Below are 13,125 nucleotides of genomic sequence, written 5' to 3'. Positions count from 1 at the left end.
TTCGATCCACAGACCAGTCTAAGTTAAGACATCAGCTCTCTTCTAAAGATGGTTCATGGCTACAGCACCTGGAGTTTTCCCTGGGAGATGATGTGAGATTCTTTTCCAAAGAGAGGCTACCATGAAGTTTTCAGGTTACTTATCTACGTGGGCTAAAAGCTTTTGTGGATGATGAAACTTTCCAGTAGCTAGGATTGCTAGAGTCTACCATAATAAAATTTATTGGGCCTTTTCCTTTCACTCATCCCTACGGAAGGGAGACTCCCTTTGTCTCAGCTGTGGAGGCAAGGTGGCAGATATCAGGTAATTTCTCTTAGTAGATTGTTGCCCCAGGTTTCTGAATCTTGCAAGTTTTCAATCTCTCAATTGCTAATTTCCAGGATTTTCCCATGATCACTCACCTCAAAATGAAGCTCCACACCTGTTACTTTAGGTCATCTTGATGGAGCAAGAGGTGAGTTCTAGGTATCTCTTCTTCACCTATCTTGAATCCCCTCTGCCACATTTTCTTTATTCATTCACCATTTAATGGACCTTGTAGTTGTTTCCACTTCTTGATTATTGTGAATAGTGCTACATTTCAAGTCCCCATGCCTGTATTCCTTTGACTGTCTCCATGTCATTTAGATCATATTGATAGGAATATATGAATATTGTTCTCCTTGATGGTAGGAAGTCAACACTACTAAGCTACACATAAGATTATTTTCACTACTGAAACAAACTGTGTAAAGTATGTAGAGAAAAGAGTAGTGGACATAAATGAATTCAATAAGATTTAAAGATTTTTGTCACTCGAGATTTTTTTAAATGAATTTCCCTCAAAAACATTCTTGATAGACTGAGAAAGTACCAAGATGTTCTTTTCATGTACATACTATTTGATATCTGTTCATCATGCAAAATACATTGGGAAACTCTGTCATATAGTTATTTTAAATAGCCTCAAAATGACACTACTGTGGAATTTTTTGAAAAAACTCAAATTTAGGATGCTTGTTCTTAATTTGTATGATTAATTTCTGTTATGAGTTCTACAAAAATTTTAATCAATATCTTAGCACATATTCAATGAATATTGCTTTCTGTAAGCTTCCAGTGTTTTTAAAAATTTTACACTCAAATTTCCTCTAAAGGATTATCTTTATTTGTTTTTTGGTGTTAATTAATGAATCTATTTCATATCTAAGTCCTCTTTCTCTTTGCAAAATAGCTTGATCACTCCTTCACGGATCTGCTTGGTCTTTACTCCATAGACAATGGGATTCAGAGTGGGAGGACACATCAGATAGAGATTGGCAATAATGATGTGGACATGGTGGGGAATGTTTTTTCCTCCAAAACGATGAGTAAAAATGGTAAATAACGCTGGAACATACGTGATGACTATAGCACCTATGTGGGAGGTACAGGTGCCGAAAGCCTTGTGACGAGCATCTACAGAAGACAAACTCACCACTGTGCGCAAGATCATAGTATAAGACACAGAGATACAAATCATATCAAAGCCCCCAATCAAAATGGCTGTCAAAAGTCCATAGATAGCATTGACCTTGACATTGCCACAGGATACCTTGGCCACAGACATGTGGTCACAGTAGGTGTGGGGGATGAGGTTGCCCTGGCAATAGGGCAGGCGCTTGGTGAGGAAAGTGAAAGGGGTGATGAGCATCACACTCCTCAAGAAGGTGGCAAGACCAGCCTTGGCGATGACAGGGTTGGTGAGGATGGTGGCATAGCGTAAGGGATAGCAGATGGCCACGTAGCGGTCCAGGGCCATGAGCATGAGCACCCCAGACTCCATGCCAGTCAACATGTGCACAAAAAACATCTGGGCCAGGCAGGCACTAAAGTCAATCTCCTTGAGGTTGAACCAGAATATACACAGCATGTTGGGCACAGTGGTGGTGCACAAGGCGACATCAGTGGAGGAGAGCAGGGCCAGGAAGTAGTACATGGGCCGGTGCAGGGCCTGCTCATGACCGATGAGGTAGATGAGCCCCACGTTCCCCACAAGAGTAATGATGTACATGAGGCAGAATGGCAGAGCGATCCAGATGTGTGCAGCTTCCAGCCCAGGAACACCATTCAAGATAAAGAATCCCGGTGTCAGGCAGGAGCTGTTGCCTCCAGACATGATGACTGACAGTAGGGGAGCATTTTACACTCAAAGGAAATTGCTGTACACACAGAGGAAGAAGAAACAGTTAGAGACCGGGAAGAGAACCTGGTTTGGACAGTATGACCCACAAATGCCATAAATATTCACATTACATTGTTTTGCTAGCCAGGATTTTTTTTTCCAAATTCTTAAAAGAAAAACTTTGTTTACAATAAAAATAAATTTAAAAAAAAGTATACTCCCTGTTCATTGGTAAACAGTGTTTAAGTAACTATGTTCACTTTCTACACCTTCCTCCAGTACAGTGCTCAGACACCAGCACAGTACAAATCATGAGCTAGACCACCCTTCTATTATTTCTTACAATATGCCATTTCCGTTCTCTACTCTCAGACTCTTCCCATGCTAATTTTACTGGAGTCTTAGCAAAAGAAATCACATGAGTGATTACAGAATCACCCCAATCTGACCAATTCTTGTCAGGAGTTTAACTTTCCAGTTCTAACAGTATCTCAAAAATTAGCCTTTTGTCCTGACTTGCTGATTATGAGGAAGGTTCATACTTACATACAAAATACATCAGTAATGACCCATATGTAACTCACTCAAAATAATACATTGTAGATTCTCAGTAAAATATGCAGGATGTGAATTTTTAAATATTGGAGTTAGTAAGAATTTTGTATGTTGAGTACTCAAACTCCATCTGATGTCAATATCATTTTTTTTCACTTTGTAGCATTTCAAAGGAAATTCCTGACAAGAAACAGAAGAATATTATACTTCTAGATAATTTGGAAAAATTATCTAATTTCATTAATTATTTGATTGAAGACTTGAATTTTCAATTATACATGCCAGTCTTTTCTTTCGGCTCCTCTGCCTTTTCACTTTTTAAAGATGAGTTCCCTATCAATCCTCAATATTAAATTTACACTCAGGAAACATGGAGATGTAAGGATTGCTGACTGATCATCCTTCTTCAATATAAATACTATCTTCTTTGTAATAACTGGGCAGAAATAGTATCATATTTTTGGATTTCTATTTCTGATAGGGTCAGCATAAATTATTTAAATTTAAAGAAATTTACAGATTCAAGGCCGTTTGAGGACAATTGAAGTTCTCTAAAGATTAAAATACGTTTTGTACATGAAAAAAGAAAATGATCCCTAAGTTCTGGGGTTGACTCCATCAGTCAAAATCAATGTCAAACCTTCCTCAGCATCTAGAAGAACTAAATATTTATATGCAGTGTGATAGTGTGGATTACATGATTTGAAGCTACAACACACAGCTCACTGTCACCTAAACATTCTGGAAATCACTGCCATAACATCTACCACCAAAAATACGCAGAGCCCACCTAGGAGGGAGAGAAGTGCAAAAGAACTACATGTTTTACAGTTTCATGTTCTCTGATTCCTAACCGACTGAATCTCCTTTAGAAGATCCCTTCTCAAAAGAAAATTCTCACAATACCTCTCCAGAAATGCCTCCATATGGCAAACCATCATTTCATAGTCCTAGACCAGAAAGCTTTAAAGATTAAAATTTCCAGTGTCCATCTTCTTTCATGGGTTTTCCATGATGAAATGAAGAAGATAAAGAAAATGAGACTCTGCCTAGTGGAAATCACTAGGAAGCAGAAGAGCCATTACCTCTTAAGAAAAGTAGTCCCTGCTACCCCCCTGCTTTGTGTTAACTCTCCCCATATTCCAAGTTTTTGCATTCTTGGCCAATGATGCCTTTGCATTTTCCTAAAACATTTTTTTATATTACCCAAACTCACCTCTATGTTAGACACAACCATACCCCTGAGCATGGCTGAGTCCTTAGGAGTTTTTTAAATTCTGGAAGGACATCTTCTTATAGGATATTTAGTTTCCCTAGGGAATCTTTAGCAAGAAGTCCTGAAGCTAATTGAGTCTTCACAGTTACAAGTCTCAGTGGGTCCTGTATGAAATGGATGCTAAAATTTGGGCTTGGAGGCAACAGTTTTATATTTAGCAAATTTTGAGTAGGAAAAAAAATCAAAAAACCTAAAGGCCATTAAATCTTTTAATATCCTAATATCCTAATATCTTTTACCAATACCAAGTCTGGTGATGATGAACGCCATTTAAAAAAAATATTCTTTTTTCATATTACAAAAGAAATATATCTTGAAAGTACAAAATATGTAAATTATAAAAAGTATAATGAAGATTTGTAGAATCACTTGAAATCTCAATGCAGAGGAATAATAACTCTAAAAAGTTTTCTGTGTTTCACTCATTTATAATACATATTTTAGTACATATTTTTATGTGTAATATTCTGAGTTTTTTAGATATGTAAATTTCAGGTGATATAAAATTACAAACAGTTCATCTACCAATATTTTGTGAACACTTTTCTCTGGTGTGCCTTGAAATAAAATTTTTAATGCCTATGCTTTTCCATTTAATAGCCACACCAAAGTAAATTATGTTTCATTTTTCTTGAATACTTTTTCTATTTTTTCTATCAAAAATAACTCTCCTATAAATACCATACTTCACCCTGTTTTCAAAACTGATTTATTCTTTCTGCAGATAACTATAAATAATATTGAAGTTATGGGGTAAAAATAAGCATGGATAATTTTAATTGTGTTCGTAAAGGCTGGAAAACCCATCTTGAAAGATCAGTTACTTTAAACTGCATAAAATAAATGCTCTGTCCCCATCTGGGTATTGTTGTATGTTCTCTTTTTTCCAGTTGGACTAGTGATAATACTATGTCACTGGTGTTTAAAGTTGAATTAAAGTTTACTTTACTAGTAGTAATTGTGGATAATTTACAATGCTTTATTAGAGAATTATAGTGATACATTATAGTGGAGTTTGTTCAGACATAATCACACATGCATGAACTATAATTTGCTCCATTTCAGACCCCAGTACTTCCTTTTCCCTCCACTCCTCCCTCATCTTTTTCCCCTTCCTCTACTCTGCTGGTCTTCCTTCTATTTATTTAGTTTTTTATATTAGTGCTTTATAGAAATGCATAAAAGTGAAATTCACTGTGGTATATTCAGATATGTGCATAACATAATTTGGCAAATTTCATTCCACAGTCCCTCCGTCTTCTCATCCATCTCTTCAAACCCTCTCCTCTGCTCCACCGACCTCCCTTTTATTTTCATGAGATAACTCCAACCTTCTTTCCTTATTTTGATCTATGTAATCTTCTCCATGTAAGAGAAAATATTTCACTCGACTTTCTAAGTCTGGCTTATTTGACTTAGCATGATGTTTTCCATTTCCATCCATTTACCAGCAGATGCCACAATTTCATTCTTTATAGCTGAGTAAAACTCCATTGTGTATACATACCAATTTTCTTTGTGCATTCATCTGATAATGAGTACCTGGGTTGGTTCCATAACTTGGCTATTGGGAACTGCACTGCTATATGATGATTTTAATTCTTTTGTATAAATATCAAGAAGTGGGACAGCTCAGTCATGAAGTGGTTCTATTTAGATTAATTCACAGTCCCACCAGGAATTTAAGAGTGTACCTTTTTCCCCACATCCATCCTCTCCAACATTTATTATTATTTGTATTCTTCTTTTTTTTTTTTTTTTTTTTTTGTACTGGGGATTGAACCCCAGTACTTAACCACTGAGCCACATCCCCAGCCCTTTTTTGTATTTTATTTAGAGACAAGGTCTCACTGAGTTGCTTAATACCTTGCTAAGTTGCCAAAGCTGACTTTGAACTCACAATCCTTCTACCTCAGTGTTCCAAGCTGCTGGGGTTACAGGCTTGTGACACCACACCCAGCTATTATTTGTGTTCTTGATGATTATCATTATAACTGAAGTGAAATAAAAAATCTCAATGTAGTTTTGATTTGTATTTCTCTAATTGCTAGGAATTTTAAATATTTTTTTCATGTGTTTGTTGGCCATTTGTATTTCTGGCTCTTCTAGGTATATCATCAACAAATTGATTTGATTTCTTCTTTTCCTATTTGTATCCCTTCGATTTCCATTTCTTCTCTGATTGCTCTGACTGGAGTTTCAACAACCATGTTAAAGAGTAGTGGTGAGAGTGGACCTCCTCATCTTATTCCCAATTTCATAGGAAATTCTTTCAAATTTTTTCCATTCAGCGTAATGCTGACTTAGGGTTCGGCAGGTATAGCCTTACAAAACTGAGGTATGTTCCTTCTATTCCTAAGTTCTCCAGTACATTTAAAATGAATGAATGCTGCATTTTGTCAAATGTTTTTCTGTGTCTATTTAAATGATTATGTGATTCTTGTCCTAAAATCTATTTATGTGGTGAATTAGTTTTATTGATTTGTGTATGTGGAACCAAACTTGCATCCCTGGGATGAAAACAGCTTGATGATACTATACCAGCTTCTTAGTGTGTTTTTAATGCACTTTGTCAATATTTTGTTAAGGATTTTTGCATCTGTGTTCATTATGGATGTTGGTCTGAAGTTTTCTTTCCTTGAAGTATCTTTCCTAATGTAGGTATCAGGGTAATACTGAAATCACAGAATGAATTTAATATTTCTTCCTCTCTTTCTATTTCATGCTACAATTTGAAGAGGTTTGATATTAATTCTACATTAAAAGGCAGGTAGAACATGGCTGAGAATTCATCTGGTCCTTGGTTTTTCTCTTTGGGGAGTCTTTTAATTGCTGCTTTAATCCTATGCTTGGTCTTGGTCCATTTAAGTTGGTCAACATTTTCATGATTATATTTACATAAGTAATATGTGTCTAGAAATTTGTCAACAACTTCTAGGTTCTCTGGTTTTTTGGAGTATACATTTTCAAAATAGTTTCTAGTAATTCTCTGGATTTTGGAAGTGCCTGTCATGATATCTTCTATTTCATCACTAATTTTGTTTATTTTTTCCCTTTCTCTTTTGCTTAATTTGTCTAAGCACTTATCAATACTGTTCATCTTTTTAAAGAAAAAATTATTTATTGCATTGATTGTATTTTTTACTTATCAATTTAATCCATTTCATCTGTGATCTTAATTTTTTTCTGTTTTTATTGATTTTGAAATTAGTTTATTCTTTTTCTAAGGTCTTGAAGTGTAACATTAAATTATTTACTTGGAATATTTATATATTTGTATTTTTTATTACTTTTCTTGTAATTGGTCTTTTTAGTTATACATAACATTAAGATTAATTTTGACATAATTATAAAAGCAGGGAATATAATTTGTTCTAATTCTATCCCCAGTACTTGCCCTTTTCCTCCCTTCAACCCTCCCCTATTCCCTTCGCTTTACTGTACTAATCTGCTGTTTACTTACAGTATTTTTTAATTAGTATCTTGTGTGGATGCACATGATAGTGAGATTCACTGTGACATTCATATATATAAATAGGAAAGTGAAGTCATAACGTAATAACTCAATGCTATCAACTGCTCTCTCAGAACTAACTTCATACTATTCCAGAGATTTTGATATGTCGTATCTCTATTCTAATTTGTTAAAAATTTTTTTTATTTGTATCCTCATTTCTTCTATGATTAATTCTTCATTCAAAAGGGTATTATATAATCTCCATGTGTTAAAATAGTTTTGTTTTTTATCTTGTTGTTGATTTCTAGTTATATTCCATTAGTATCTGATATGGTAGGAAGCAAGAAATTATTACATATTTTTTGTATTTGCTAAGACTTGCATTGTGCCTTAAAATATGACCTATTTTAGAAAAATTTCAATGTGCCATTGGGGAGAAAGTAAATTTGGTTGTTGATGGATGATATATTCTGTAGATATGTGTTAGGTTCATTTTTAAATTATTTTTTATTTTTTAAAGTCTGCATTTTGATTCATTGTACACAAATGGGGTACATCATTTCCTTTCTATGGTTGTACATGATGTTCTTTCATACCATTCGTGTAATCATACATGTACATAGGGTAATGATGTCTGTCTCATTTCATGATTTTTCATCCTCCCCCTCCCTCTCATTTCCCTCTACATAATATAAAGTTCCTCCATTCTTCTCTCACTCCCCTCCCCCATTATATATCATCCTCCAATTATCAGGGAAAACATTTGGCCTTTGTTTTTTTGGGATTGGTTTATTTCCTTAACATGATATTCTCCAATTCCATTCATTTATTTGCAAATACCAAAATGTTATTCTTCTTTAGGCTGAATAATATTCCATTGTGTATATACACCACAGTTTCTTTATCCATTCATCTGTTGAAGGGCCTCTAGGTTGGTTCCACAATCTAGCTATTGTGAATTGAGCTGCTATAAACATTGATGTGGCTGTGTTACTGTAGTATGCTAATTTTAAGTCCTTTGGATATAAACCAAGGAGTGGGATAACTGGGTCAAAAGGTGGGTCCATCCCAAGTTTTCTGAGGATCCTCCACACTGCTTTCCAGAGTGACTGCACCAATTTGCAACTCTACCAGCAATGTAAAAGTGTGCCTTTTTCCCCACATCCACGCCAACACCTATTATTGTTTGTGTTCTTGATAATAGTCATTCTAATTGGAGTAAGATGAAATCTTAGAATTGTTTTAATTTGCATTTCTCTAATTACTAGAGATATTGAACACTTTTTCATATATTTATTAATTGTCTGTATGCCTTATTCTGTAAAGTGCCTGTCAAGTTCCTTGGCCCATTTATTGATTGAGTTCTTTGTATTTTTGTTGTAAAGTTTTGTAAGTTCTTTATAAATTTTGGAGATAAGTGCTCTATCTGAAGTGTGTGTGGAAAAGATTTTCTGCCACTCTGTAGGCTCACTTTTCACATTATTGATTGCATTATTTTCTGAGAAAAAGCTTTTACATTAGAGTCCATCCCATTTATTGATTCTTTCTTTGATTTATTGTGCTTTGGGAGGCTTGTTAAAGAAGTCTGGTCCTAAGCCAACATGATGAAAATTCAGGCCTACTTTCTCTTCTATTTGGTGCAGGGTCTCTGGTCTAATTCCCAAGTCCCTTGATCCATTTTGAATTGAGTTTTGTGCAGGGTGAGAGGTTGAGGTTTAATTTCATTTTACTGCATGTGGATTTCCATTTTTGCCAGCACCATTTGTTGAAAATATTATCTTTTCTCCATTGTATGTTTTTGGCTCCTTTGTCTAGTATGAGGTGACTCTATTTATGTGGGCTCATCTCTGGTCTTCTATTCTGTACTGTTGGTCCGCCTGTCTAATTTGGTGCCAAAACCATGCTGTTTTTTTAATTATTGTTCTGTAATATAGTTTACGGTAGGTATTGTGATACCTCCTCCTTCACTTTTCCTGCTTCAGGATCATTTTGGCTTTTTGAGGTATCTTTTTGTTCCAGATGAAGTTCATGATTGCCTTCTCTATTTCTATGGGGAATGTCATTGGGATTTTAATTGGAATTGCATTGAATCTGTGTAGCACCCTTGGTAGAATGGCCATTTTCACAAGGTTAATTCTGCCTATCTAAGAACATGGGAGATCTTTCCATCTTCGAAGGTTTTCTTCAATTTATTTCTTTAGTGTTCTGTAGTTTTCATTGTAGAGGTCTTTCATCTCTTTTGTTAGATTAATTCCCAAGAATTTTACCTTTTTGAGGCTATTGTGAATGGAGCAGTTTTCCTAATTTATCTTTCAGAGAATTTTTCTCTTATGAATAGAAATGCATTAGATTTATGCATATTGATTTTATATCCTGCTACTTTGCTGAATTTATTAGTTCTAGAATTTTTCTAGTGGATTTTCTGGATCCTCTAAATATAGAATCATGTCATTGGCAGATATTGACAGCTTGAGTTCTTCTTTTCCTATTTGTATCCCTTTAATTTATTTGGTCTGTGTAAGTGCTCTGGCAAATGTTTCAAGGATGATGTTGAATAGAAGTGGCGAAAGAGGGCATTCCTGTCTTGTTCCAGTTTTTAGATGGAATGCTTTCAGTTTTTCTCCATTAAGAATGATGTTGACTGTGGGCTTAGCATAGATAGCCTTTACAATGTTGAGGTATGTTCCTACTATTCCCATTTTTTCTAGTGTTTTAAACATGAAGGGGTGCTGTATTTTATCAAATGCTTTCTCAGAATCTATTGAAATAATCAGATGATTCTTAACGTTAAGTCTATTGATGTGACGAATTACATTTATTGATTTCTGGATGTTGAACCAAACTTGCATCCCTGGGATAAACCCCACTTGATCAAGGTGCACTATCTTTTTAATATATTTTTGTATGAGATTTGCCAGTATTTTGTTAAGGATGTTTGCATCTATGTTCATCAGGGATATTAGTGTAAAATTTTCTTTCCTTGATGAGTCTTTGTGTGGTTTTGGTATCAGAGTGATACTACTTTCATAGAATGAGTTCGGAAAGGTTCCCTCCTTTTCTATTTCCTGGAATACTTTGAGTAGTATTGGTATAGTTCTTCTTTAAAGGTCTTGTAGAATTTGGCTGAGAATCCATACGGTCCTGGGCTTTTCTTGGTTGGTAAACTTTCGATGGCATCTTCTGTTTTGGTTCTTGAAATTGATCTGTTTAAATTGTGTATGTCTTCCTGATTCAGTTTGGGAGGATCATATGTCTCTAAAAATTTGTCAATGTCTTCAACATTTTCTATTTTGTTGGAGTATAGATTTTCAAAATAGCTTCTAATTATATTTTGTATTTCAATGGTGTCTGTCTGATTTTTCCTTTTTCATTATGAATTCTAGTAATTTGAGCTTTTTCTCTCCTTTTCTTTGTTAGTGTGGCTAGGGGTTTATCAATTTTGTTTACTTTTTCAAAGAACCAACTTTTTGTTTTGTCAATTTTTTGAATTGTTTCTCTTGTTTCAATTTCATTGATTTCTGTTCTGATTTTAATTATTTCCTGTCTTCTACTATTTTTGGTGTTGATCTGTTCTTCTTTTTCTAGGGCTTTGAGATGTTAGGTCATTTAGTTGTTGACTTTTTATTTTTTCAATGTGTGGACTCAATGAAATGAACTTTCCTCTTAGTACTGCTTTCAGAGTGTTCCAGAGATGTTGATAAGTTGTGTTGTTGTTCTCATTTACCTCTAAGAATTTTTTTATTTCTTTCCTGATGTCTTCTGTTATCATTGCATCATTCAGTAGCATATTATTTAGTCTCCAGGAGTATGAGTAGTTTTTGTTTGTTATTTTATCACTGATTTCTAATTGCTTTCCATTATGGACTAACAGGATACAGGGTAGTATCTCTATTTTTTTTGTATTTACTAATGACTTCTTTGTGGCATAGCATATGGTCTATTTTGGAGAAGGGTCCATGAGCTGCTGAGAATAAAGTATATTCGCTCAATGATGGATAAAATACTATCTAAATGTCCATTAAGTCTATATCTTTGATTGTATTATTTAGTTCTATAGTTTCTTTGTTCAGTTTTTGTTTAGAGGATCTATCCAGTGGTGAGAGCAGTGTGTTAAAGTCCCCCACTATTATTGTGATTTTGTCTATTAGATTCTTAAAATTGAGAAGGATTTGTTTGATATACATAGATGCTCCATTGTTTGGAGCATAAATATTTAAAATCATTATGTCTTGCTGATTTATGCTTCCCTTAAGTAGTATGAAATGTCCTTCTTTATCCCTTCTGACTAACTTAGGTTTGAAGTCCACTTTATCTGATATGAGGATGGAGACCCCTGCTTTTTTACTGAGTCCATGTGCATGGTATGTTTTTCCCCATCCTTTCACCTTTAGTCTGTGGATGTCTTTTTCTATGAGATGGGTCTCTTGAAGGCAGCATATTGTTGGGTCTTTCTTTTTAATTCAATCTGCCAGTCTATGTCTTTTGATTATTGAGTTTAGGCCATTGACATTAAGGGTTATTATTGTGATATGATTTGTATTCCTGGTCATTTTGGCTTATTTTTGGTTTAACTTGACTTGGTTTCTCCTTCAATAGACTTTTCCTTTAGGGTAGTTCCTCCCTTTGCTGACTTATATTGTTGTTTTTTTCCTTCCTCCTCACAAAATATTTTGCTGAGAATGTTCTGTAGTGCAGGCTTTCTATTTGTAAATTCTTTTAACTTTTGTTTATCATGGAAAGATTTCATTTCATCATCAAATCTGAAGGTTAGTGTTGCTGGGTATAGGATTCTTGGTTGGGATCCATTTTCTTTCAGAGCTTGAAATATATTGTTCCAGGCCCTTCTTGCTTTTAGGGTCTAAGTTGAGAAATCTGCTGATATCCATATTGGTTTCCCCTTCTACGTAATCTGACACTTTTCTCTTGCAGCCTTTAAAATTCTATCTTTATCTTGTATGTGAGACATTTTTATTATAATATGCCCTTGTGTGGATCTGTTATAATTTTGTGCATCTGGTGTTCTGTATGCCTCTTGTATTTGTTTTTCCATTTATTTTTCAGGTTTGGAAAATTTTCTGATATAATTTCATTGAACAGTTTGTTCATTCCTTTGGTTTGTATCTCTGGGTCTTCCTCAATCGCAATAATTCTTAAATTTGGTCTTTTCATGATATCCCATAATTCTTGGAGGTTCCATTCATGATTTCTTGATGTCTTCTCAGCTTTTTCAACTTTATTTTCAAGATTAAATATTTTGTCTTCATTGTCTGAGACTCTGTCTTCCTCGAGAACTATTCTGTTGGTGATGCTTTCTATTGAGTTTTTAATTTGGTTTATTCTTTCTTTCATTTCAAGTATTTATGTTTGTTTTTTTCTTTTTAAGAATCTCTAGCTCTTTATTGAAATGTTCTTTTGCTTCCTGCATTTGTTCTTTTAACTGTTTATTGGAGTGATCACGCATTGCCTGCATTTGCTCTCTTATTTCATCTTTTGCTTCACGGATTATTTTAATTATTCAGATTCTAAACTCTTTTCATGTCATTTCTACCACCATGCTGTCATTGGATTCTATCAAAATTACATCTTCGTTTGTTAGGGACACTTTCTTCCACTGTTTTTTTCATATTGTTTCTATACATTCCCCTCTAGCAGTGAAGATCCTTGGTATTGAAGTTTCCCCCTTGCAGGCTTATT

At 34.5% G+C, this 13,125-nt stretch overlaps 1 protein-coding gene across 1 annotated transcript; it reads right to left on the bottom strand.

The window, feature by feature from the left end:
• Positions 1-1,174: 1,174 nt before the first annotated feature.
• Positions 1,175-2,137, bottom strand: LOC124959913 (olfactory receptor 52N2-like). Its single transcript, XM_047518394.1, has one exon. It carries the CDS (start codon positions 2,135-2,137, stop codon positions 1,175-1,177), a length of 963 nt encoding a protein of 320 aa, XP_047374350.1.
• Between the last annotated feature and the right edge of the window lie 10,988 nt (positions 2,138-13,125).

This window comes from Sciurus carolinensis, chromosome 11, assembly GCF_902686445.1.
Source record: "Sciurus carolinensis chromosome 11, mSciCar1.2, whole genome shotgun sequence".
NCBI lineage: Eukaryota > Metazoa > Chordata > Mammalia > Rodentia > Sciuridae > Sciurus > Sciurus carolinensis.
Note: the sequence above shows the minus strand (reverse complement) of the source record. Positions and strands in the feature narration are given on the sequence as shown.